Raw genomic sequence first — 25,412 nt, 5'->3', positions numbered from 1 at the left:
ACATAAAATTCACCATCTTAACCATTTTAAAGGGTACAATTCAGTGGCATTTAGTACATGAGCGGTACAACCATCACCACTGCATTTCTAGAACCTTTTCATCCTCCCAGAAGTAAACCCTGTACATCCCCCTCCCAAGGGTGTAACAATCACTCATCTACTTTCTGTCTTTATGGATTTGCTTATTCTGGACATATAAGTGTAAGCATATAATATGGTCTTTTGTGACCGGCTTCTTTCACTTAGTATGATGTTTTCAAGTTTTGTCCATGTAACATGTTTTCAGTACTTCATTCTTTTTTTTTTAATAGCTCAGTGATATTCTACTGTGTGGATATATGACATTTGTTTGTATGTTCATCAGTAATAGACATTTGAGTTGTGTCCAGCTTTGTGTGTGTGTGTGTGTGTGTGTGTGTGTGTGTGTGTGTGCAAACAGGTTTGACTGTTAAGAATAATGGTGCTCTGAGCATTGACATAGAAATTTTTCTGTGGTGTATGTTTTCATTTCTCTTGGGTATGTACATAGGAGTGCAATTGCTGGGTCCAGTGGTAACATGTTTAACTTTCTGAGGAACTTCTGGACTGTTTTCCAACGTGGCTGCACTATTTTACATTCTGACTGGCAGTGTATGAGGGTACCGATTTTTCCACATCTTTATCAGCACTTGTTATTATCTGACTTTTTCATTACAAGCATCCTCGTGGGTGTGGAGCAGTGTCTCATTATGGTTTTGATCAGCGTTTCCCTGATGACTAATGATGCTGAGCATCGTTTCATCTGAGTTACCTGATTTATTAGCATCCAATTGTCCACAGTATCCCTTTATAATCCTTTTTATTTCAGTAAGGTTGGTGGTAATATCCCCTATTTAATTTCTGATTCTAGCAATTTGAGTCACTTCTCTTTTTCTTGGTGAGTCTAGATAAAGATTTGCCGATTTTGCTGATCTCTTTTCAAGAACCAACTTTGGGTTTTGTTGATTTTTTGTATTGCTTTTCTGTTCTTTCATTAATTTCCACTCTAAACTTCATTATTTCCTTATTTCTTCTTGCTTTAGGTGGAGTTTGCTCTTTTTCTAGTTTCTCAAGGTCAAAGGTTCAGGTCTTTTTTTTTTTAGGTGAATTTATGTATTTATTTATTCTGTGGGGTTCAGGTCTTGATTTGAGACCTTTCTTCTTTTTTAATGTAGGCATTTACAACTATAAATTTCCCTGTGAGTGCTGCTTTCACTGCATCCCATAAGTTTTGGTGTTGTATCTTCATTTTCTTTCAACAATGAATTTTCTAGTTTCCCCTGTGGTTTCTTCTTTGACCCACTGGTTGTTTAAGAATTATTTAATTTCCAAATATTTGTGAGTTCCCCAAATTTCTGTCTGTTATTGATTTCTAGTTTCATTCTATTGTGATCAGAAACATACTTTGTATGATTTTAACCCTTTTAAATTTATTGAGACTTAACATGGCCTAACATATGATCTATCCTGGAGAATGTTCCATGTGCCCTTGAGAAGAATATATATTCTCTTGGGGGTGGAATATTCTGTAGATGTCCATTAGGTCCTGCTAGTTTAGAGTGCTGTTCAAGTGTTCTATTTCTTGCTGACCTTCTGCCTAGTTGTTCTATCCATTTTGAAAATAGGGTATTAAAGTGTCCAACCATTATTGCTGAGTTGGCTGTTTCTCCCATCATTTCCCTCAGTTTTTGCTTCATGTATTTTGGTTATCTGTTATTAGGTACATACTTATAATTGTGTATAATTGTTATACCTTCATGATACCCTTTTTCATTATAAAATGTCCCTATTTTTATCTAGTAACATTTTATTTGGTCTTAAAATCTATTTTGTCTGGTATTAGTATAGCCAGTCCAGCTTTCTTGTGGTTGCTGTTTGCATGATATATATATTTCCATATTTTTTACTTTTAATCTGTTTGTATCTTTGAATCTAAAGTGTCTAAAATCTCTGTTTTTTGATTGGGTTGTTAAATTCATTCACATTCAATGTTATTGATAAAGTTGGATTTGTGTCTTCCATTTTACTCATTCTTTTCTAAATGTTTGTGTCCTGTGTATGAATCACAGTTTCTTGCTTCTTTGCATTCTTTTTTTGTCTCTTAATTTTTTCTTTTTTTTTTTTTTGGAACGTGGACATTTAAAATAACATATTGTAGCAACTCTGGGTACTGACCTCACCTCCAGGCTTGTTACTGTTATTTGCTTGTCTGTTTGTTTAGTGACCAGCTGGACCAGGTTCCTGAGCTCTGTCTCACCCCCACAGTGGGAAGCCTCTGAAGTTGCTCCTTGGAGAGTGAGGCCTTGGCCATGCACCCTGTCACCCTAGGATGACCATGATTTTGGCGAGGCTCTCTTTGACCATCTCTTTCCCTGACCATAACCAGCCTTTAAGTTCCACTTATTGCTGGCTGATTGCTTTATTACTTTCCACCACACTCTGGGGGTGTAAATTGCTCTACAGGCTGATCCAATTAATCTTTTTTTGGAATGTGGGCAAATCTCACTTTAATTGCAAATGGCTTCATTTACAGCACATTCAATAATGAACAAACAGGAGAGCTGTGACTTTTGAATATATGAATATATAAAAGTCCCTTGAAATTCAGGTAGTCAAGATAAGGGCATTTCACAAGGAAAGCACCCCCACCATCTCCCATTTTTCTGAAGTCTGTTTTACACTCATTTTAAAAGATGATGAGGCATGGGCTTCCCTGGTGGCGCAGTGGTTGAGAGTCTGCCTGCCAATGCAGGGGACACGGGTTCGAGCCCTGGTCTGGGAAGATCCCACATGCCGTGGAGCAACTAGGCCCGTGAGCCACAACTACTGAGCCTGCGCGTCTGGAGCCTGTGCTCCGCAACAAGAGAGGCCGCGATGGTGAGAGGCCCGCGCACCGCGATGAAGAGTGGCCCCCGCTTGCCGCAACTAGAGAAAGCCCTCGCACAGAAACAAAGCCCCAACTCAGCCAAAAAATAAAAATAAATTAATAAATTAATTAAAAAAAAAATTTAAAAGATGATGAGGCATACTCAGAAATTCAGAGTAGTAGGATGTGCCTTGCAGGGAGAGAAGAAAACCTTTTTTCAGATTGTTGGGTGAATACATATCAGCAATTCCACTTGACAAAAGCTGATGGATGTCCTCCCTGAGTCAGGCTAGGCTCTGAGTGGGGATGGGAAACTCTGAGAAAGGGAGAACCTGATACAACACAGTACCAACCGGTTCCCCTCTAACACACCGTGCCGTGACCCCAGACGTGGGTGTACAAGAGCAGCCACCGGGGTGGTGACTGACTGTCCTCACTGCCGGGAATTGACAAAGGGTCTCAATTTAGCCCGTGGACAAAATCCTTGACCAGCAAACTCAAATTGTCACTGAATTTAAATCATAAAGGATCTAAGGAAATTCTTCTTTTATTTATGTGTGTATATAGACTCCTTACACGATTAACATTCCTTTTCTCCGAAGGGTTTGTTCTGTAAACTGGAGTGGCCTAAGAAAAGCATTGTATAATTTTGATTTTATTTTACGCTTTCAAAAGAGAAAGGAGGGAATGGAGAGAAAAGTGTCACAAATCCTTCAACTCTGGGGCTCAGCACGTACAACAGCCTCCTTGGACAAAAGGTCCACCCGGATTGTTGGGTAGTTTCAATGCTGAGCGAAGACTAGGGGAGCCCACCCCAACCCCACAGAAAGAATTCTACAGTTACTCTATCACGGTGCTCTAGCTAAACCATAGGTTTCAAACTACAGAGAGTTTCAACTTACCATCTAAAATTTTTAATTGTAGCCTTTCAGCAACAAATAAGCTCAGAGAGCTCATCTCAGAAGTAAAATTAAAGATCTATTGCTCTGATGTATGAAAGTCAAGCCGTCGCTCCCAGCTATGCCACACTTCCAGGCTTAGGCAGACACAGAAGGTGGTGGCGGCTCCTTGGCGACGCCATTCACAGGGACATCATCGTACGGGGGTAACAGCACCGCAGTGTCATTGCTGGTAACATAAACCAGGACATCGGAGGAGTTCCTGCCATTTGATGTATCGGTAGCAGTTCCAAACACAGCTAATCAAGTCACCCTTAAAAGTCAAGATAATGCTGATAAACAGAAGAATAATAAGGACCAAACAGGTAGGATTCACTGACATGATATCTTCTTTGTAAGGAAAATCAGGAGGCAGCTGTCGTATGTATTCCTGGATGGAGTTTGGATAAACAAGCACAGTGACTGCAACCAAGGTGTTCAGGGCAAAATCAAAGATCTGGTAACAGAAGAATGGGATGATCCAGGCCGCGTGTTGCTTGTATGCTCCACAGGTAGCCACTGCACGGATCAGGATCGTGAGAAGAGAAATCGCGATAGCAATGCATGTGTTGGCATTATCCATGAGCTCCAGGTCACCTCCGAGTTCAGAACTTGAAAAGCGATACTGATCTGGATCAGCCAGGGCGCTCAATAGAACCAGCAGTGCCACGGCATTGGTGATCAGGTACCAGATGCCGAGCGGGATGGTGCCGGTGCGGACGTGGCAGCACCGGCAGCAGCTGTTGGAGTAGAACCGCGTCCAGGGGGCCACCACCTTCATCGCTCGGGCCGCCGGCGCAGTGGCGCGAGTGCGCGCCCAAGTTTGCAGGAGCTTCGGCCACGTGGGTCTGGGCCCACCGCGCGGCTGCTGCCAGCTCCCTGATCCAATTAAATTTGAGATTCTTTACAGAGATAGTTTTTGAGATCAGTGTTTGAGATATTTTTCAGACTTCAGGAGAGCTCTTCTTAGCTGTTCTGTGGTTCTCTTTGGTAAGCTGGCCAGCCTATGGTTTAACTCCTATCTCTAGGCTTCTTTTCATTGCTTTTTACCACATCACTCATTGTTATCCTTAGGCCTGAACTTCCTCACACTCTTGCCAAAGGAGTGGGTTCCTATGGAGATTCGGAGCTCTCTGTCTTATCTTCCCTTGTGCAAAATATCTGAGCCAATGCTCTGGATCAGGGGGTGGGGACGATGGTGTGTTTCTCTTCAGCAGCTGGGCACACAGTGAAGGGGGTGCAGCTGTCACCTCTGGTCTTCTTGACTTGCCTCTTCTACTATGAGACCTCTGCTTTACAAATAAGCCAGGACAAGGATGACCTGGACCGCAGTATTCTCAGTGTACCAGACCCAAGAGAGAGCATCCATCCCATAAATGGTGGCTGGACAGAGGAGGGGGGCCCCCACTCTTGACTGCATTTGCCCAGAATTTGGTCTCTGCAGCAGGTAATTGGGGGCGGGATGAGAAACACTGAATCCCACTTCTTCTGGGAAGATTCCGTAGCTCTCCAGCTGGGAGCTGGGAGGTGGGAGGAGAGGGAGCTGTGTGTTTATGGTTGAACCACATGGAATGAAGTTTTCATTGTGCTCAGCTGAGAGAGGAGAGAAGGGGGTGGGTCATGGTTCAAACACCACAGACTGTTGCTGTTCTGAGTTTTAGCACAGTTTCTTCAGATGTTTCTGTATTTGCTCTACGTCCCTAGAACCATTTCCAGACACTTTAAATGTTTGTTTATTTTATAGTTCCATGGGGATGAGGTCCCCTGAGTTCCTTGGGCTGCAGAGCTGGGAGTCAGTCATTCCCAGCTCTTCTCTTGCCTCGTGGATTTCCCAGCTGGGCGTCAGGACCCAGTCCACTGTCTTCCAGGCATGAGTGTCCTGGTCGATCGTCTGCAGAGATGACCAGAATGACCCCTCCCACCCCTGTATGCTGTTTCCCTTCCTTTGGAATCTAGACTGGCCTTTGCGAGTTGCTTTCATCAGCAGCAGTGGCAGAAGAGACACCACGACAGTTCCGGGCCTGGACTTAGGAGGGCTGGGAGCTTGCACTTACTCCCTAGGAAGTGAGTGCCGTGTAAAGAGGTCAGGACAGATCACTGAATGAGGACAGATGCCTCAGGGCCCAGCCAACAGCCACCACAAAGACTGCTGACGTTTGAGCGGGTGCAGGCGGCAGTCACGGGAAGAGAGAGGCCAGGCTGCCCCCAGCCCTGCGCCATCTTAGCCAAGGCCTCAGCCACAGGGATGAGACCATCTTGGACCCCGAGCCTCAGCTGACGGCTCGGCTGATACCATGGGGGACAGAGATGAGCCGTCCCTGCTGGGCACTGACCACACTCCAGACCCACAGAAGTGTGAGGCCTCAGGTGGCTGACATTTTAAACCACCAGGTTCTGGGGCGCTTTGCTTGGCACCAACAGATAATAGACATGGGACCTCAGTTCCCTATAGCAGAAGGCAGCCCCTGGAACCCCCTCTTTCATCCCGAGCTGGGAGGGAGCAGACCTCACCCCCCAAAAGAGGACTTACGGTCTTCCCAGGACCTTTTCCAAAAGACCCCCTCACCCCTCCCAGCCTTTCCATAACGCCCTCCCTGGAGGCTCTTTTGAGAGTTGACAGTTGATCTTGGAATTGTACATGTGTTGTAGATTCTCAGTCAGATCTTCGTGTTTAGCATACTCCTGCCCGCGTATTTATTTATTTACCTGTATTTTCTCTGGGTCCACCCGTGAACTCCTCAAGGGCAAGCACTTTGTTCACTGCTGTATCCCCAGCCCTCAGATAGCGCACGGCACACAGGAGGTGCTCGGTGACTGTTTGTGGGATGAATGTGCCTACTTTGTGCCAAACCCTGTGCTGGGCTCAGTGCTCCCTCTGGTGTTATGTCAGCTACTCGCAGCCGACGCTCGTGATGCCCAGGCCCCTCTGCCCGCCCGATCCCAGCACAGCGTGGTGCTTGGTTCTGCGCATCTCTGCTCGCGTCCCTCGTCAAACGTGCCACAGCATCTCTTTGCTTTGCTGCCTCAGAGCAGCAGAAGACTGTCGGTCCACAGGCGGGTGCAGTTCAGAAGTGCCGGAGCTCACACACGGGCCCGGGGCGGAGAGTGAATGCCTCGGTCCCTCTGTCCAGTGCACAGACCTGGGGTGAGTTCTGCCGGGTTCCTCTCAGGTCCCAGCAGGACGGAGCCCCGCTGCCCATGGCGTTGACCAGCTTTTAACAGATGCTTAATTGGCTTCCCTTCCTGCCCTGTCCTGCTGTTTCTGCTCCATCATTCGTGCTTCCCAGGGTCACCTTCAAAAGAAACTGCCTGTCCTAAATATTCGTCTCAGGCTCTGCTGTCAGGGGAACCCAAACTAAGACACTGAGGTTCTCTTATTTGGTGTCACAGTAACGTATGAGGTGAGAGGTATTAGTCCCATTTTACAGGTAAGGAAAGTAAGGCCGAGTAAGATTTAGATGTCTGGATGACCTTGGAAAAGCCACCCGATTGCTCTCAGCTTTAGTGTCCTCACTGGTAAGATGATGAGGTGGGATCCGATGCAGGTTTTCATACTCAAGTGGCCACAAGGCAGAGCCAGGAAGTCAAGGCAGGCAGCCAGGCCTGCAAGGGCTGTGGCCGGCTGGAGCGCCCTGCCCCATCCAAAGCGGGCAGCCACCCCTCGGCCCCAGGCAGCCGGGCCCGGCAGAAGGGCAGGCCCAGTGCTGCTGCATCGCCCACCTGCGCACGAGAAACCAGACTCATGTGAAATCTCTCAAGCCTTAAATGGTGGCAATGAATTCGAATTATTTTAAACCCTGTGCAGACTGAAAGGGGCACAGGAAGCTTTCTGGAGTGATGGGAATGCTCTCCATATCGATGGGATGTATACACTTGGCAAAACTCAAAACAGGGGCACTTGCCTTTAAAATACGGGCACTTTATTAGTAAGTTGTTTCTCAATATGGTTAATTTTAAAAGAATAAAAGAAAAAGACCCCAGATATGGCAATCAAAATACGCTCCTTTGGAATTCTGTAATATTCATGGAACTTATTCTGGTACATAGTCGAGGTTCAGAAAGCAAAAACCATCACAGAGTTTGGCAAAGAGAAATGAGCTCTCTGAAAATGCGTGTTGCATGCTGACACTTTTCCTCCTTCACCTCAGAAGAATCATCCGTGTGTTTGGGTTTCTCTCCTTCCTTAGGATACTGGAGAAAACAGGTGGACCATATCTCCGCTCACCTCCGGTCTTATGCTCAGAACAACCCTGAATTCCGGGCCTTGATTGCAGAGCCCAGGATGGGAAAGGTGGGTGGCCTCTGAGCGGGACTTCCTCTCTGGAGCATCCCGTGGGATCAGGCTGAGGTTGCCCCCACGGACTGTCCTGAAATTGCACTTTGCTTGCCCTTTCTCTTTTTCCTGCCCCGCTTTCCATGCCTCCTCGCCTTATTTGACATCCAGGAAAACTGGCTCAGAGAGATTTGGTGACCTGCCAAAGACTACACTCTGGGTCTCAGGGGATTCAGGATTTGAAGCAGGTCTGTCAGACCCCAGGGATACTGCTGTTATAAAGACACACATCTGTGAGAAGACCTTTTCCTCTGTCATGAGACTAAAAGAACCTTTCAAAGTTAGCCCATCCACTCCTCTGCCACCAAGTTAGGCCAACATTGGAACTGTGTCATTGTCAAGTATTGCTCAATTTCCTTTGATAATCTATTTTGGTGGTTTATTAATTCCTTGGCCTAATCTAGGGGTCTCCAAACTGTGGCCTGTGGGGCAAATCTGGCCTGCCACCAGTTTTGTAAATCAAGTTTTATTGGATCACAGCTACACTCATTCATTTACTTATTGTCTGTAGCTGCTTTTGTACTGCAATGGCAAGGACCATATGGCCCACAAAACATAAAATATTTACTATCTGATCCTTAAAGCATTTGCTGAACCCCATTGATCTAAATTCCTCCCGCTACTTACAGAGACAGCTGCTCACCTGAATACTTGGCCCTTGATTGCCAAGGCCTGGCCCCCCCAGGTCACCTTTTGCCAGGTGATGACTTGCAGCCATGTGGCTTCATTAAAGTGTGTCTCTTGTAGAGAGTATCAATTTGGGTCTTGCTTTCTTAACCAATCTGGCAGTCTCTGCTCTTTGATTGGAGTATTTAGTTCATTTATAATTAATGGAATTATAGAGAAGGCTGGATTTGTGTCTGCCATTTTGCCATTTGTGTCCTATTTCATCTAGTTTTTGTTTCTCTTTTCCTGCCTTCCTTTGTGTTAATTAAATGTTTGATTAAGTGTACAGCTTAGCATCTCAGAATTTCTTGGCTGTGGCTCCGGGCTTTGAATCCCATGCTCATGGTTGTGAATTCTCTCTAACACTTTTTTACAAGCTCATCTCTGCTACCGTCCATGAGGATGGCTATGAAGTTAGCATCAGGCTGAATTATATTCAAGTCTCAAACAAGGTGAGTAAAACCGCCGGAAGTTATTCATTTCAAAATTGACTGACCTAGTAAATGGTAGCTTATGATTTATTGAAATGCTTCTGCATAATCCATAGAAAGGAAGAGTTTAGAATATTATGAAACTTAACTGGAGGCCAGCAATTTCATAGAATTAGATAAATAACTGAGCTAAACCTCAGAGAAGCCAGCTTTCAGGCACATAAAGATGTCATAAGAACAGAAATTATCACCCACCCTATTGGTCCTGTAGTTCTCAGGTTTATTTATACCCACTGAAGTCTGAGTATAGGCGAAAGACTGACAGAAATGTTTGCTGATATGTACTTTGACCTATTTGCCTATAAAAATAAGCCATACTTTGTGACCATGTCTCCCTTGATCTTCCCTCTCATTTGGTAACTGGAACGTTGCCATGGAGCCCATAAGTGTGTGACAAACATTAACTGATACAGGCAGCTTTAGTTTCATTGGACAAGAAGTCACAACATACAAAAGTATAATTAATAGATTGAGAAGAGAGTGAAGAAGGCAAGGAAAAGCAGGGGAACTCGGGCCTGGCCGTTACCTGGCAGGGTGCTAACGATGTCTCTAAAACTGGGACAGATACCTGGGCCCTGCCTGACCCACAGAGATGCTGGGAGTGTCCAGTGGGAAGATACACGTGAATGTGCTTTGTAACCAAGGAAAGCACTAAATGCTGTGTTTTCGGTTGTGTGGCTGCAGCAGAGCTTGGGCGGGGAGGTGCTTCAGGAGAATGGGACTGAGGGATGCAGAACATGGCGAGTCACACCACACAGTTGTCCCCACCTGAGGCTGGGGGGGAGGGGCATAACCTACTGAGGGCAGCTGGAGACGGGGGTCAGCTGTGAGCTGTTAGCAGCCAGCGTGGCAGCTGGGATGGTACCTGACTGGTTAAGGGGAAGTGGACAGACATAAGAGCATCTGCAATATGCTGTCCATCACGTAGAAGTCGGGGCTGTGTCCCAGGTTCTGTGTGTGTTTTTTCTTAGCCCGCGTGTTCTGTGCTCAGGAAGTAGCAGGTGGCTCCCGATGGCAGGAGCAGGGTGCCACGCTGTGGAACCGGTCCCGGTGGATACAGAATCCCGGGTCTGGCCTGTGTATCACCCATCCTCCTTTTATAGACATCCATGTAACCTCATTTTGCTTTGACAACATCTCTTTGAGGCTGGTCATAATATTTCCGCTTTACGGGTGAGGAAACTGAGGCTCAGAGAAGTTAAGCAACTTGCGTCCTCCAAGGCCCCTAAGCTACTAAGTGACCAAACCAGGATACAGACTCTGCAGCCTGAGCCTCCCTGTCAGGCCACCCTAATCCCAAGACATGGAAGGGTTGTAAGCACAGAGGGACACAGTTACGTATACATTCATTGTATAAAGGGGCTGGGGCAGCCACAGGGAAGGTGGGCTGGCAGGAAGCTGTTTGGAGGCTGTTGCAATGATCTTGGTGTGAGAAGAGGGGCCAGAATGAGGAGTTGCGTAAGAGGCAGAATGGACAGAACATCACGGTGAGGTGAGGGAGGTGTCTGCAAGCACGGTCACGCTGCAGGCTTGACTGTCTGGGTAGACAGGGCTGTCGTTAACAGAAAGAGGAGCAGGTGAGCAGGGAGACCATTCTGCTGGGACGCGGCAGCCTCATCTTTCATGGTGCTGGAATTTTTTCATTGGCCAGAACCTTTACCTGAACAAGGCGGTGAATTTCAGCGACCACTTTCTGAGCAGTGTCACCGAGGGAGGGAACGGGCTGTTCAGCAGCAGGTCCAACCTGGGTGAGTTGTCCCCTTCCGGGGACTTTAAAACGGTTGACCAGTTATATATGGATGTTGTTACAGGAAAGTAAATCCTACACGTTCTCATCACGAGGGAAAATATTTTTTTGTTTCTTTCATTTTGTTTCTATATGAGATGATGGATGTTCATTAAACTTTGTGGTCGTCATTTCATGGCGTATGTAAGTCAGATCATCATGCTGTGCCCTGAGACTCATACAGTGCTGGATGTCAGTTACATCTCAGTAAACCTGGACGAAAAAATAATAATTAAAAAAGAAAAACCTAAAGAACCGTTGACCAAAAACAACACAGCGACTTGGCAAGGATGGAGAGAACTGCTTTAAATTTGCCGGCCCAGCCAGGCCTCTTACTTTCACGTTCCACCCATGTTATTCCTCTGGCTCCCCAAAGTCAGGCGTGAGACCTTTGCAGTCTTTCACAGGAACTGGGGAGATAAATTGGGGCAGGGGGTGCTCTTTGGGGCCTGAGAACTGTAGCCCCTTTTATTCCCCTCCCTCCACCCCCATCCTCTGGTTCTGGACCAAGAAGGACAGCCCCAGGAGTCCTTCGGGCCAGGTTTCATCAAATAGAAATTTCTATAAAAGCCTTTTCCTCCTTCCGACCTCTTGAGGGGGGCATGGCAGGAGAGTGGCTCTTTACATGATGGGAGTGGCGGGGGGCTTCACTTTGGTCCTCGACTCCTGTCATTCCAGTGAGTGACTACAGTCAGAGCACCCCAGACACCACGGAGAAAGTCACAAGGACCAAGAATTTCAAGACCAAAACGTTTCAAGAGAAGAAGCAGCAGCTTACGGTATGTGTTCTCCTTGATCCTTAGAGCTGTCTTCTTCAGCTGTGCATCTAATGTTTTATTTTGAGATTGTTTAAATGGAAGAATACTTTTTCATTTTCTGTTCCCTTTTTTATAGCAGTGTGTTTTTATTTTATGGAGGCAGAACCTTTAAAATCTCTCAAGATTATTCACTGGAATTATTTTAAAGTTCTCCTCAGTCTCCTGAATCACCTGTTTCCTCTGGGGTCAGTTCTATCTGCTCATCTTTCTCTTTCTTGCTTTTGGTTTGTCTCGAATATGTGATGATCCTTGGTTGTTAGGTCATGTTGATAAACGAAGGGCTAGTTTGATTAGCACGGGTGCCCAGCTGGGTCTGTGGGCCTGCGGTCTCTGTGGGTGGAGGGTCCCCAAAGTTGCCAGCGTGGGAAGGCCTTTCCTCTGCTGGTGAGCGTGGTAGTGGGAGTGCCGCGGTGGTTTCCGCTCCTTCCTGGCTCTCCAAACCCGTCCCATGTCTGGGCTCTGCCCTTCGCCCTTCTCAGGCCCAGTGCTCCCAGGAGAAGCCTCTGTTAGGCAAATTGTGAACTGTATGGAAAGTAGTATCAGGGTTTAAGCAGGGAGCAAAAGCTTCCCGCCCTTCTACTCGGGAGAGTGGGGAGGATGCCGGCCATCCCCGTGATTCGTGGTAAAGCCCTTTAATAACACGCTGTGGATTCAGCCACACCCAACGCCCGCCCCCCTGCTGGGCTGCCTGGAGAGAACACGCTCACATGACTGGGGTCTGCAGCTGGTTTTCCTCTTGGCTTTGATTTCCCTGTCAGTCTGATTCTATCTGCTTTCAATCTTTGGGATTCTTCACCATTTCTGATCCATGCACGGTACCCTTTCTTGGTTTCCCTCAGCTGTTAAGAGTTTTGTTTTTCACAATTATGGACCATGAATAGTTTTAACAGGAGCTTTGGAGAGACAGTGGGTGCCTTTGCTCACCCACCACCTTGCCCTCCGGTCGGCCTTCTTTGGCTGTGGCAGCGAGCTGGAGGTGGAGGTGGACACAGCGTCAGTTCTCCCCTCCAGCCCCACCACTTCAGTCACGCGGGGCCCCGGGGCCTCCCGGCACGTACACGGGCACCCGGCCTGGTCGGGGGCGGGGGGTTCTCCACAGGCAGGTGGTCACACTCACGCTGATTTCGAACACCTTATAAAGCATGCAGCGTAAACTTTAGGATTCACCTGGTTGCTTTTCCTCGAAATGTTCATAATAAACCTAGTGTGTGGTTCCTGGGGTTTTATGAGGTTTCTCATTGCATCCCTGTCCTTAATAACACAAAACAATGTCAGTGTGGTGTCCTTCCCCCAGGCAAGGCCTCAGAGACTGGCTAGATTTACATTAGATGTGTTTATCTGTGCTGCTGGCCATTGAAGACCACACACACACACACACACACACACATACACGCACACCCCACACACACATCACACACACACACACACGCTCGTGCTCACACTCACCCATCCCTGGGACTCAGAACTTACCCAGGAGAGGAAACATTTGCCCTGAGGGTTGAGCCTGGACAAGTGGGACGTGACAGTAAAAAGATTTTGCGGCTGTGGAAATGACCACCTTCTGTGATCCCACAGCCTGAAAACAGGCTTCTGCTGAAGGAAGTCGGACCAGCAGGGGAAGGAAGAGTGTCTGTGATGGAACAGCTACGTGATGAAGTAAGTGCAGCCCAAGAACACGCCTCCCTGAGGCTCTCAGCCAGGCCTGCCACCCCATCTCTTTCAGACGGAAGTTTTGTTCGATATTGTGATAATCACAGTGCCGCTTAATTTAAAACCGTCTGGAAGTGGGCTAAACGGCTAGTCAAAAACTTTACATTAATTGTTACCTGTTGCTAATTTTTATAGCAAAGAAAATAGGCAGAAAGGTGCACAGGAGCCCAAATAAAGTGCAGGAAGGTGGACAGAATCCGTGGTCTGTGACCCTGTGTGACCATGATGTTTCCTAAAGAAGCAAGGCTGTCCAGGTGCCTGGCCTCCTGCTGGCAGAGCAGAAACACAAGTTTGATCGCCCACATGACTTGGCAGCTCTGTCTTTATAGGCTGGGTCTTGGGGTTCCTGCTTCGTTTGAGTTAAAGCAGTTTAGTTCCATCAAGGGTTTGTTATACTTACTAGGATGGCGAGCGGGTGCCACTGAGCTTAGGCTTTGTGCAAGTTTGTCCTTTTCTACACGCTGCAGGGAGCAGATCCCAACTGCAGTGACAAGGAAGACCAGCCCGTTCTGAGCCTGGCGGTCACGAACAAGCACCACGAAGCGATCCCGGTTCTCGTGCAGAGGGGCGCGGACGTGGACCAGCAGTGGGGCCCGTAAGTGAAACACGAGGAAGGGAGAGTTGTGGGTGAGGTTGCAGCCAGCTGGTACTTGGTGGGGCTTCTCCGAGCGGTCAGTTTGCAGGCCCTGTTCAACTTGAACCACTTAGGAACCATGTCAACCCATTTTGGCCTTAATGAGAGACTTAACTGCTTCTGTTTTCCAAATCTGGGTAAAACAAAGGTTTTTAAACGGACTACTGGATTGTCTAACTTTTAGTAGCTTTGATAAATGATGGTCCATTTTGTTAACTCATGAATTTATTTATATTTGTGGGCCCGCAAATCCTTAGCCGTTGAGTGTTAAGCAGTGTTTTCATCATGGTGGGAAATGTACCCGCGAAGTTACTGCAGAAAGAAAACCTTATCCGGTCGTCCGTGGATGCGAACAGCCCCGGGGGGAGGCGGTGCACGCGGGTTCAGCACGCCGTCTCCTGCTGCCTGTTTCCGCAGCTGGGAAGCAGGATGACGAGATCCCCAGTCACGTGGGATGGTTTTGTTACTTTCCCACCCTTGACCCCACCCGGCCTTGTGAGCCCACTGTTCCCTTGAAAATTACTTGGGAGACGTCGGGTGGACAGTGTTTTGAGTCCAGGTCCTCGCCGTTAACTGCTTACATCCCGCTGACCAAGCTGTTGAACTGGAAGTCATCTGGGGGAATCGCAGGTCAACCAGCCTGCCGCCCGCACTGTTACTGAGGCAGCTGGGGCCCCGCTCTGTGAATCGCGCTGCCGAGGTTGGCAAGGAGCACAGGGGAAAAAAGTTAAATAGCTTTGCTTCTATTCTCCTCTGTTTCAAAATTTCCTCTAGCGTTTTTATTCAAAATCTCTCTCTCTTAATTTTTCTATGTGCGTTTTTTAAAGTTTCTGCCCAATAGGACTCCTGTGTCAGTAGACACGACCCCCTTTTTATCAGTAGTTTAATTTTATAGCAGAATGTTTGGCCTGTGGGTGTACACACTTGATGGCTGGAATTTACTTCCTCAAGTTCTCTTGGGGTTCACAGGCGTCATACCTTGTCAGCTTCGTCATTTACATTCCTACACTTATCATTATTAATAGAAATAATGACACCTTGTTTTGTATGAAGGTATCCTTTATATTTGGATAATTCAGATAAGGATTTTTTAATTGCATTTACGTATAATGTTTGTGGTTGATACAAAACTCGCTTGAGCACATTTTGAATTGTTGCTTAAGTGTGATGAGTCCTGGCTTTATGAAGAGTCCGGCTAACAGGATGAACCTAACTCTGGACGTGGAACAGGTGACCTGTCTCTCTTTGGTGTTCCTCAGTTTCCATTGTTGCTTCATTACCATTCTGTAAACTGACATCTATCCACGTGTGATCTCCTTGCATTTCTACTAAGTCTAACGCCGTGGTTATATGGTCTAGCTGAATGGTGTGTAATAGCCCTTTGTCACTCCCCCTGCATTGTCAAGGTTACTGTTAGCAGAATATAGCTCACATGGGGTCAGGGAGGGGCGGGTTCAGAAAGCAGATTTTTCCACTGAGAGCCAGTTCTGCTGAGTGTGGCTTATATTTGTTAGTTCACAGGGTTTGGGCCTGGGTCCACCCAGCCTCTGCCCCACAGCTGCACCTCTGTAGACCCAGGAACATGACCTCAAGGCTCCATTGTCTACAGCTCTTCAGGCACAAGCCATCTGGCGATCTGACTGTCCTGTAAAAGAGGCTCTGTGACTTGTCCTTTGCAAACGAGGATTAACATTCTCTTCTCACCCTGAGCCTGTTTAGCTAATGGCGAGAGGCGGCCCAGGTGGTCTCCATACAGGTAGCTTCTGTCCAGCAGCTTGGCCGGTAGCAGAAAGCCCCTCCCTAGGGTTTCTGCTTCCCATGTTTGTGTCTTTCTTACCAGAATAAACTCATACTCAGCAGAAAGGGGATGGCTGAGGAGAAATACACATCTTCCACCAAAGCTGACACCTCTTACCAGCAGACTTCAGCAACACGGATTCAAAAAGTCTTGCGAGGAGAGGGACAGAGAGAGATGCTGTTTGCTTTTGGACAGTGGCTGCCCTTCTTCACTGGCAGTTTCAAATATCGAGCCTCTGAGCTGTGCCCTAGCAGGCAAGTGAGGAAAATGCAACCATCAGTTTACTTAGAGGTTCACCTGTGGAGATTTATTCTGTTAGGTAATTCAGGATTTGCAAAGAGAGAGAGTGTACTTTAATTCACCGTGATACTTAGATTGGAGTAAACCATTTGCGTTGCTTGTGCATTAGTAGGAAAGTGTCTTTATGATACAAATTCACAGGGCACCACAGTGTACTTGCTGTGTCACCCGCGTTCCGGAAGGTCTGCCGTGACAATGACAAGCTCCTTGGAGGAGGAGACTCACAGCAGGAGTTCTGACGGCAGGACGCGCTCCCTCTCGTGCCCTCGCCGTGTTGCCGTTAACTTGTTTGGGGAGCTAGGTACACAGCTAAGCGTTGGCAGAGTCATGATTCATCATCTTCCAAAACCAAACTGGGGTTACGCAGGAAACCACCAACCCAGAAAATCTAGCCATCAGCGATCCCCGCCCCCAGCCCCATTACTGAGTAAATAGAACACGCACTCTGCTCTCAGTCTGGGGAGAGTTGTGAAGACAGAAGGCCTTGAGTCCACCTAGGAGATGCCGCAACCCTGTGAATATATCTGAGTTCAAATGGTAAATGCGTGATGAAGCCCCAGGAACTTGAGGGGGTGAAGTGACAGTGAAGCCTTATTTATGCCACCGGGGAGGCAGGAAAGATGAAAGATGAGGAGGAGATTGGTGTCTGGTGTGACTGAGACCTCCGTGGTCAGACCCCCGTAGCACACTGTGTACCCCTCCACCCTGAATCTACAGCCAGGTCCTCTGAGCTCCCCGAGAGAGGAACAAGCACCGTGTCACAGGTGACCAGGTGGCCCTGGCACGTCTGGGTGGCACTCACACATGTGCTGAGTAGATGAACAAATAATTCAAGTGACTTAGAGCCCAGGAGAGGTCATCTGAAAGACCTCGTGAAAAACGTACACTTTGAATGTGACCACTGGGAATTGTGCTAAAGGAGGGGAAAGTAGAGTCTTCTGTGGTGACAGGGGACAGTGTGGAGGCAGGAGAGAGCAAAATGTGGAGAAAATGAACATATTCCTCTTGCTAGGTCTTCTCATCTGTAAAATGGGGATAATCGAACTCGGGTCATAGAGTTAGTGGAGGATGAAATGAGATCGTTTGTAGTGCCCGGAGCCTAATGATTGGACTGTAATGGTGGCAGTCGTGAAGCTGTGATTATGAAAAAGGATTATCAGGATTTGAATGGAAAGTATCAACTGCACGTTGATTGACATAGGATATGGGGATGGGGGTGAGTTGGCTCTGGGAGAATAACTATGTGGGGCTTAAATAACAGAAGCCCTGGGTGAAAGGTGTTACAACTGGATTTAAGTTCTAAGTTCTATTTCTGTTAACAGATGTCACCAAGCCTTCCCAAGTCCAAGTTTTCACATTAAGGAAAAGGCATGTGTATTTTTTTAATGCACCAAACTCTAAGAAGATGAACTTGATAAATGCTTCTCATACTTTAATGTGTATGTAAATCAGCCAAGGATCTTGTGAAAATGCACATTTGGTAGGTCTGGGTGGGGCCGGGCCTGAGATCCAGCATCTCTAGCAAGCTCTCAGGAGATGCCAGTGGTCCAGGTGCCACAGTTTGAGTAGCGAGGGTCCACAGGCTGTTCTTACAAACACTGAGACGTTAATAATCAGCCCAGCATAGTCCGTGGTAAGGAGTGACCTCACAGTGCTGTTGGACACGGGACTCTCCCCCACGCCTGACAGCTCAGTTATGTTGATCTGATCAAACTAATAACAATAATATCACCACCAACAACAACAATATGAAGCGTGATCCCCAAATCTTAGTTGCTTGCAGGAACTGTTTGTATCAAACCAAAGGCAGATCTTTGGAAAGTCATGGAAATTCTGTCATAAGGCACATGGCCTTGCCATTTTCACTTACTGCCTCTGGAGAAATATGAGGAGAAACTAACCAATCATACCACTCAGATTTAGTTGGCACCAGGAGCCTTGGCCAAATAAGTTAGCTGAAATTACATGAATGATAAGATCTAAACTTAGATAAGGTCTAAGACCATTAGGGTGGTTGGACACTTAGAGTTCTGTTGCAACACAAAACCGGCGAAAGTGCTAAGTTTCTCATTTACTTTGGAAAATGGAAAGCCTTCTCATTACCTGGTCAGTTCTGATTCTGGAGCCCGAATCAGGCAGAGGATTACCCTCCCACAGGTGGATGCAGAGTTCATAGTTATGTTTTCCTGCAATTCACATGGGTTTCAATCTTGGAGGCAATACTCCTTCCCTTAATTTGTTTGTCTATTCATTCTTTTCATTGATGTATTCATTTTACTAGTGGTTTCTGAGCACCTACTGTGTGCTGGTCAGCATTCTAGGTGATGGAGATACAGCAGTGATGAAGACATCACTTCCCTTCCCTCATGGAGCTTACAGTTTAGTGGAGGAGACAGACAATAAACAAGTAAGCAAATGAATGAGTAATTTCAGAGCATGATAAGTGCTACAAAGAAAATAAAGCCAGGTAACAGAATCGAGCGTGGTGAGGTCAGGAAAGGCCCCCACCCCCACCCCCCAGGACCAGAGACTCCCAGAATTAGTCTGGGACAGACTTGATTTAGGTACAGAGCAGTATGGGGAGGTTTAGTCACCAATTTCATCATTCATTTCTGGCCTAGTCGTACTGACGTTGCCTTATTTATGACTAGTCTGGCAGAAAGATTTCTTAAATTGTGTATGTTTATTGAAAACTATTCATACGCACCAAATCAATTTTTAATTGTGTCGAAGTGAGACGTGGACATGATTGAAAAATCAAATCCTGTGGAAGGGCATGGTGGTCCTCTGCTGCCCTCATCTCTTCACCCCCAATCCTTGTCTCCAAGGACAACTACATGTAAATGTTTTAAAGTTCTCCCAAGAGTCATCTATATCTCTGTCACTAAACAATACACTTAAACCGATCACTCTTGATTTAGCATGCTTAGACAGTATCTGCTGATTCTTGCTGTCATAGGTGATGATTTTGCTTGCTGACTGGACCTTCATGTTTTGATCATTCTGTTCCGGTTTTTGTTCTTTATTAATTACTGTTAAAATATAAATGATATGCCTAAACTCCTATACTTCAATCATCATCTTTCAATGATGTCAGTGATGTCTCTTGACTCACCTGGATGTAAGTGCATATAAGTGTATATTAGTGCTCTCTACCTTTACCTCTACCTTTCCTTCCCCTTCCATCTCACAGCTTCTATTAGTATATGCTTACTTTTTACAACACAGCTATATTTACTTGTGTTAACATAATGAAGACATCCATTCTTCATCCATAGGTTGATTGCAATAGTTGAAAAGCACAAAGAGCAATTGCATTATAATAGCTACATAAATATTGTTCATTGGCATACCCTGATTACATTTTCTTGTTTGTAGGTTCAAGAAAACAACACTTAGGCCACTCAAAGTAAAATTTTCTTACCAGAAATGTCAAGTAGATTCTCCTTACACACCATAAATTATTCAAAATCAGGTCACATTTCATTTTCTTTCATAAGCCATGAACAACTTGTGTGTTTTTGTGTGTGACTTTGATTTTCCTGGACTTTCTGATTGCCTTTGTTTTTTTCTGGTTTGAAAAAGAACATGCCTTCACCACATCCATAATCTTACCTGGTTTCTTACTTTTTCAATGCTTTTTTTCTTAGAGACTTCCCTTTTGGAGTATACTTCCTACTCGGATTTTGCCTGACAGCCCTCTGGCCCTGCTGCACAGTGGTCATCATGGGATTTCTTTTCACTGGAATCCACCTCCAGTTATCGTTCACATTTTTCGCTTTCTTGGTTTTGACCCTTGTCAGGCTAGAGTGTGGCCTTAGGTAACTTCTTCAGAAAGGGTATGTAGAAAAAAACTTTTGAGTCCTTGAATATCAAAAATGACTTTCTTTTCTCTTCACTCTTGACTACTAATACCTTGATATTAATTTCTGTGTTCAAAATAATCAAGCCTTGCTCTCATGATTTCTAGCACCCAGCATAGCCCATGAAAATGCGACAGCAAATTCTTATTCATTTCTGACCTGTTTGTTCCTTCTGGAAGCATTTATCCCTGATGTTCTGAAATTTCAAAGGGGTATTTTTTTCATGTGCTGTTGTTCATTCATCCACTTGGCCCTTTCAGTCTGAAAAGTCATGTGTTTCTTCAGCTCAGGGAAATTTTATCTCTTTGGTATTTTCTCCCCTCCATTTTTTTCGATTCTCTCTTTCTAGAATTCCTATTAGTTAGATGGTGGACCACTTGAATTGACCCCCTCTGTCTGTCTTTTTAATTTTTCCCCTATATTTTTCATTTCCCTTTTTCTCTCTGTTTTAAGAGAGAGATTTTCTTGACCCTCCTGCTGAATACTTTTTCTTTCAACAGTCATATTTTTACTTTCTAAGAGCTCCTTTTTGTTCTGATTGCTTCTTCTTCATAGCCTTCTCTTTTTGTCTAATATTGTCTTCAGTCATTTTTAATTTCTCACATTTGTGTTTGATTTTTCTTTGATGCTGCAGATTTTTCTCAGATGTGTGTGATCCTCTGTCATCCGTCCATGTTTGAGAATGCGGAATGGGCTAGATGAGTGGGAATTCTGTGTGTATGACAGGAGCTTATCAACTGGGGTGGGGGTGGGGTGGGTTGTGGGTGTATGAAGCTGCTCTCAGACTGGGACAAGTGGAAGGCTTCCCTCTGGGCGTGGAAGTTGCCAGAGGCTCCGTTTATCTCCTTCAGAAAAGAGGCCACCATCCTTTTTCTCTATTGGGATAAATGTATGGCTGCAGGTACATCTGCAGGTGCAGGGGACAGGGTGGGGGTGTTGAGGGAAAGAGCAGGGCCAGGAGAATGCAGACCTCCAGTTGCTCACCTCATCTCTGTCTTCAGCCACGACGCCCACCTTCCATCACTCCTGCCACCTCTGGGCAGGGGCCTTTCATGAATTCTAGAATGCAGGTAGCACCCCATCCTCCACTGCAGCATCCACTGCTCACTCACTGGGCCAAAGCTGACCAGGCAAAGTAGAGACAGTCTGGCACATCGCGAGATACGCTGTCTGACCTCTCGGGCCTGCCCTCTGGGTTCTAAGATTGGTGTTTATTTTCATATCACACAAGCCAAACTCACTGAAGCCAAGGTCATTGTCCCTACACAAGAATAGGAGCCGCAGCCCTGAAAGGTTATTGTCATACAGACAGTGCCCAAAGGGTCAAGCCAAGGGTGAGACCGTGTCCGACGCGTTCCATGAACTCTTGCAGGAAATATACTAACATAGTATTTATTAGCATTTGCTAAATTGACTACAAACCAGATCCTTGTGGGGTTTCTCACTTTAAAAAATGAGTATGTGCATAGCTTTTCACTTTCTGTCTGATATCAAAGCTTACCCTCCAAATCCTCCAAGGAAAGGAACAGAGAGGGCAGAGTCAAGAGATTTTCCTGGGTTAGTTAAATAGGTCATGGGTGAAACCAAGGCCCCTTTGGTCAACTGCTTCTTCTCCAGTTTCTTGAGGATGCGAACCAAGGATTTAGCCAGGGATTTTTTTCCCATCCAAACAGGCTCCAAAATACAGCTCTTCATGAAGCAGCTCTGCTTGGCCTGGCAGGAAGGGAGTGCGTCACTGCCTTACTGGGGTATGTTCCTTGGCCTCCGAGGGACACTGATGGCCACAGTGATCCCCCTGTTGGCCTGTGAGGATTTCAGAGGGTCCTGGTTCCAGAACAGCTGACCCAGTAATGGGGCCACCATCCCCCCATGGCTCCCAGGGCACTAAGGGCTTTTAAAAGCACAATGAAAACGTTGCCCCCTTAAACCCACTTGGTTGTGGGTCATTGATGCAATGGGAACCTACGGCCAGGATTGGCACTGGACGTGTGAGATCACAGCACCCCTCAGGTCTCAGGGTAGAGCCGCCCTTGAGGGCTGGTCACGGTGGCCTCTTGGGGGAAGTTTGGGACAGGGGCCAGGAGCTCCCAGACTGGCCTCCAAGGCAGGGAAGGTTCAGAGACCTGAGTCCGTCCGCTCACCCCCATTTCCTTCGCAGATGCAACGCAAACATTCAGAAGAAGAACGCAAGAGACCAGACGGCGTATGACCTGGCCCTGGAAACTGGGGATGACCCCGTCATCTCGCTCTTTGCTGCTAAGCTCAGCCTGGATGACTGTTAGCCCTGAGGGCCCCGCAGGCTTCCTTTAAAGAAACCGCCCAGCTCTGGCGGTGCTTTGTTCTCTTCCTTCTGAAATGCGTATTTGAGGTTTGGAAACTGAGCTCGAGAGGCACTCATAAGCTTTTAAAAGTTATGTGACAGTATAAGCCCCCAACACCCCATGAGTATTTCCCCAAATGCCCTGGAGAGTGATGAATTTAGTGTATGCTTTCAGTGGTGTATTGCTGCTTGTCTTAGAATTTGCTCTTTAATATTATTTCTCAGTAGATAAAATTACACACGGTTCTAAGCCAAAAGGTATAAAATGTTGTGAAGTCTCCCTCTCGTCCCTGCCCCACAACCACCCACGTCCCCTCCACAGAGGCCACCAGTGACATCCGTGTCCGTCGTGTCTTTCCAGAAGTAGTGTAGGATTATATAAGCAAATGTACGTAGTATGTGTATGTGTTCATACAGAGTACACGTAAAATATAAGTAGAGGTAACACATATATTCTGTCCCCTTGTCTAAGACAAATCGTGGGAAACCACGTACTGTTCTGCATGTTGTTTAATATCTAGTAAGTGGTTCCAAATTAGTGCATAAAGATTGAGCTTATTAGAATTTTTCCTTATTAAGCTAAACTCATCAATATTCCTGTTGTTATGGCTTGTTCTTTGGTTGACAAGTAAGCTTTGAATAAACCAATTGCAGGAATGTGTAATTTTGATTCATCTTTTTTTCAGATTGTCATTTCAATCTTTGGGTGCTAACGCTGCAGTAGGAGTCCCTAAATTGTTTCTGTTAACATTTGTAAACAGGATATTTGTTAATTTAGAATAATTAACTCATGACAATAAGTAATAGACTCTGCTGGCATCACTGCCTGCACTTTATTTCCCCAGGGTGGGTGACTGTCTGCAGGGGGACAGGTGCAGAGTGGGAGCCAAGCCCCAGTGCGGTTGGGCGGTGCCGACACTGGCTTCCCAGGTAGATGCCTGGCCTGGCGGCCTGCAGAAGGGGAGGGAGCGGCTGCCAGGGTAACCGGTGTCCGGAGAGCCCCGCCGAGGACAGTCATCTGGTTTGGTGTCTGGGTAGTTTGCACAGTGTCTGCTTCGTGTAGCCAGGACGACCTTTCCAGAATTCTCTTCCTTTAAGGTTGGGCTCAGGGTTGGCTGCAAGAGAAACTGCACAACAAGGCTCTGCGCTCGTCAGTAAGCTTCAGAAAACACTTTCTTTACTTTTCCATATGCAGCCACCTGAAACAGAAGGGTACTCCATAGATAAATATAAAAATATAAAAAGCACACATGAATAAAGTATGAAGAGCTAGATGTTAGCTCTTTTATTCGCTATTTTTATTAGCTAGTTTAAGCGGACATCTTTACAACAAATATATCTGGATTTGACTCCTCACGTTAAAAGAAATGAAATTTAGTTTACCTGACTCCCTGCTCCTGCTCCCATCTTTCTACAATCAGCGTTATCCTAGGATGGTAATGGGAAAACAATCACAGCGCCCACTGGGCTCCCCGGTGCCCTCAGGCCTCGGACGATTTCCTCCTCACCAGACAGGCTACCCCAGGCTTTTCTTCCATCCAAGCCCCACCACCACCCGCTATGTGCCCCCGCCCGTCCCAGCTCCCAGTTTGGTGGCATCACATGTGGGGATGGGAGTTAACAAGGTGGGGGAAGGGAGAATTCACTCTCTCTGCCCGGCTCTTGAGCTGGGACCGCCGTCTCCTCCTGCCCTCGGACTGGGCCCTACACCACCAGTGCCCCTGGTTCTCCGGCCTTTGGACTCAAACCAGAACTACGTTACCAGCTTTCCGGAGTCTCGGCTGCAGATGGCAGGCGGTGAGAATTCTCAGCCTTCGTGAGAGCACGAGCCAGTTCCGATAACAAATCTCTCTCTCTGTGTTTATCTGACTGGCTTTCTCTGGAGAACGCTGCCTAATACACTTCTGTAATTTACTGTCTTTTTTTCTTTGATATTCATCCCCGTATTCACTCTTTTTTCCCTTCAAACTGGGGGTACAAAGTGCTGAGGACCAGGCATGACAGGCAGCTCTATGATGACGCCCAGTGAGTCCCTCTCGTGGACACCGTGGGGTGCCCCTCCTGTCATTGGATGTTACGTGGCAAAGGTCACGTGAGTCTGTAATGTAATTAAAAACCATAATCACTTGATTTAAAGTTAATCAAACAGGAGGTGATCCTGGGTGGGCCTGAGCTTATCAGTGGAGCCCTTTAAAAGAGCTGCTGGAGGTCAGAGACTCGAAACAGCTGAGTCCTTCTTTTGGTTCTGAAGAAGCACACTGCAGGCTGTGGGGACCCATGGGTGGCCGCCTGGAGCTCAAGGCCTCCCTGCTGGGAGCGGCACTCGGCCGCGAGCCTGCTGGGGCGGGAGCTGCAGGGGGCCTGTCTCCCCTCGGCCCCTCCTGCCCCCAGCACCTCTCCCCGCAGTGTCTCCGCCCGCCCAGGGAGGGGGATTGGTGGCAGCGTTCGCTCCTCTGCACGGTTCACCTTCTGTCTTTTCCCTTTTCTGTGGCCTTTGGCTTTGGTGCTGCTGGGCTTTCAGGTCATCTTGCTCTGTTCTGTCACCGCCCGCCTAGGGCCACCCCAGTGCATCCCCCGTGGGTCCCCCCCGCGGCCGCTGTGTCCAGGATGCCCATACCCGCGGGCTGGGATGAGGCTCGCTCTGGGCTCCCGACCCCGTCTGCCCACCTCCAGACCCTGCCCTTGCTCAGGCCTGGCCTCCCGTCCTCCCCCGGGTCCCTCAGCCTCCTCCTTCCCATCCTGCCCATGTCCTGCCCTTCACCAGGCGGCCTACATCTGTCCTCGTGAGAAAACCAAACCCCCTTCCCGAGTTGACCAGGGACTCCTGGACCAGAGGCTGAGGCCATGATGCAGGCTCTTCTCTGGTTCTGC

At 47.1% G+C, this 25,412-nt stretch overlaps 1 protein-coding gene and 1 pseudogene across 6 annotated transcripts in view; one reads left to right on the top strand and one right to left on the bottom strand.

The window, feature by feature from the left end:
• Nucleotides 1-23,198, top strand: part of DZANK1 (double zinc ribbon and ankyrin repeat domains 1) — a 68,724-nt gene extending 45,526 nt beyond the window's left edge. For 5 of the 6 annotated variants that reach the window (XM_057530129.1, XM_007191905.2, XM_057530130.1 and 2 more), the window contains 8 exons: nucleotides 8,010-8,113; nucleotides 9,199-9,273; nucleotides 10,964-11,060; nucleotides 11,777-11,877; nucleotides 13,492-13,572; nucleotides 14,094-14,221; nucleotides 21,895-21,969; nucleotides 22,380-23,198. In XM_057530129.1, coding sequence (XP_057386112.1) covers nucleotides 8,010-8,113; nucleotides 9,199-9,273; nucleotides 10,964-11,060; nucleotides 11,777-11,877; nucleotides 13,492-13,572; nucleotides 14,094-14,221; nucleotides 21,895-21,969; nucleotides 22,380-22,503 — 785 coding nt within the window. In that variant the 3' untranslated portion in view covers nucleotides 22,504-23,198. The remainder of the gene's footprint in view (nucleotides 1-8,009; nucleotides 8,114-9,198; nucleotides 9,274-10,963; nucleotides 11,061-11,776; nucleotides 11,878-13,491; nucleotides 13,573-14,093; nucleotides 14,222-21,894; nucleotides 21,970-22,379) is intronic. The other variant, XM_007191906.2, reaches the window with a different exon arrangement.
• LOC103005983 (lysosomal-associated transmembrane protein 4B-like) lies at nucleotides 3,922-4,618 on the bottom strand (annotated as a pseudogene).
• Nucleotides 23,199-25,412: the final 2,214 nt, after the last annotated feature.

Source organism: Balaenoptera acutorostrata, chromosome 15 (genome assembly GCF_949987535.1).
Source record: "Balaenoptera acutorostrata chromosome 15, mBalAcu1.1, whole genome shotgun sequence".
Lineage (NCBI taxonomy): Eukaryota > Metazoa > Chordata > Mammalia > Artiodactyla > Balaenopteridae > Balaenoptera > Balaenoptera acutorostrata.
Note: the sequence above shows the minus strand (reverse complement) of the source record. Positions and strands in the feature narration are given on the sequence as shown.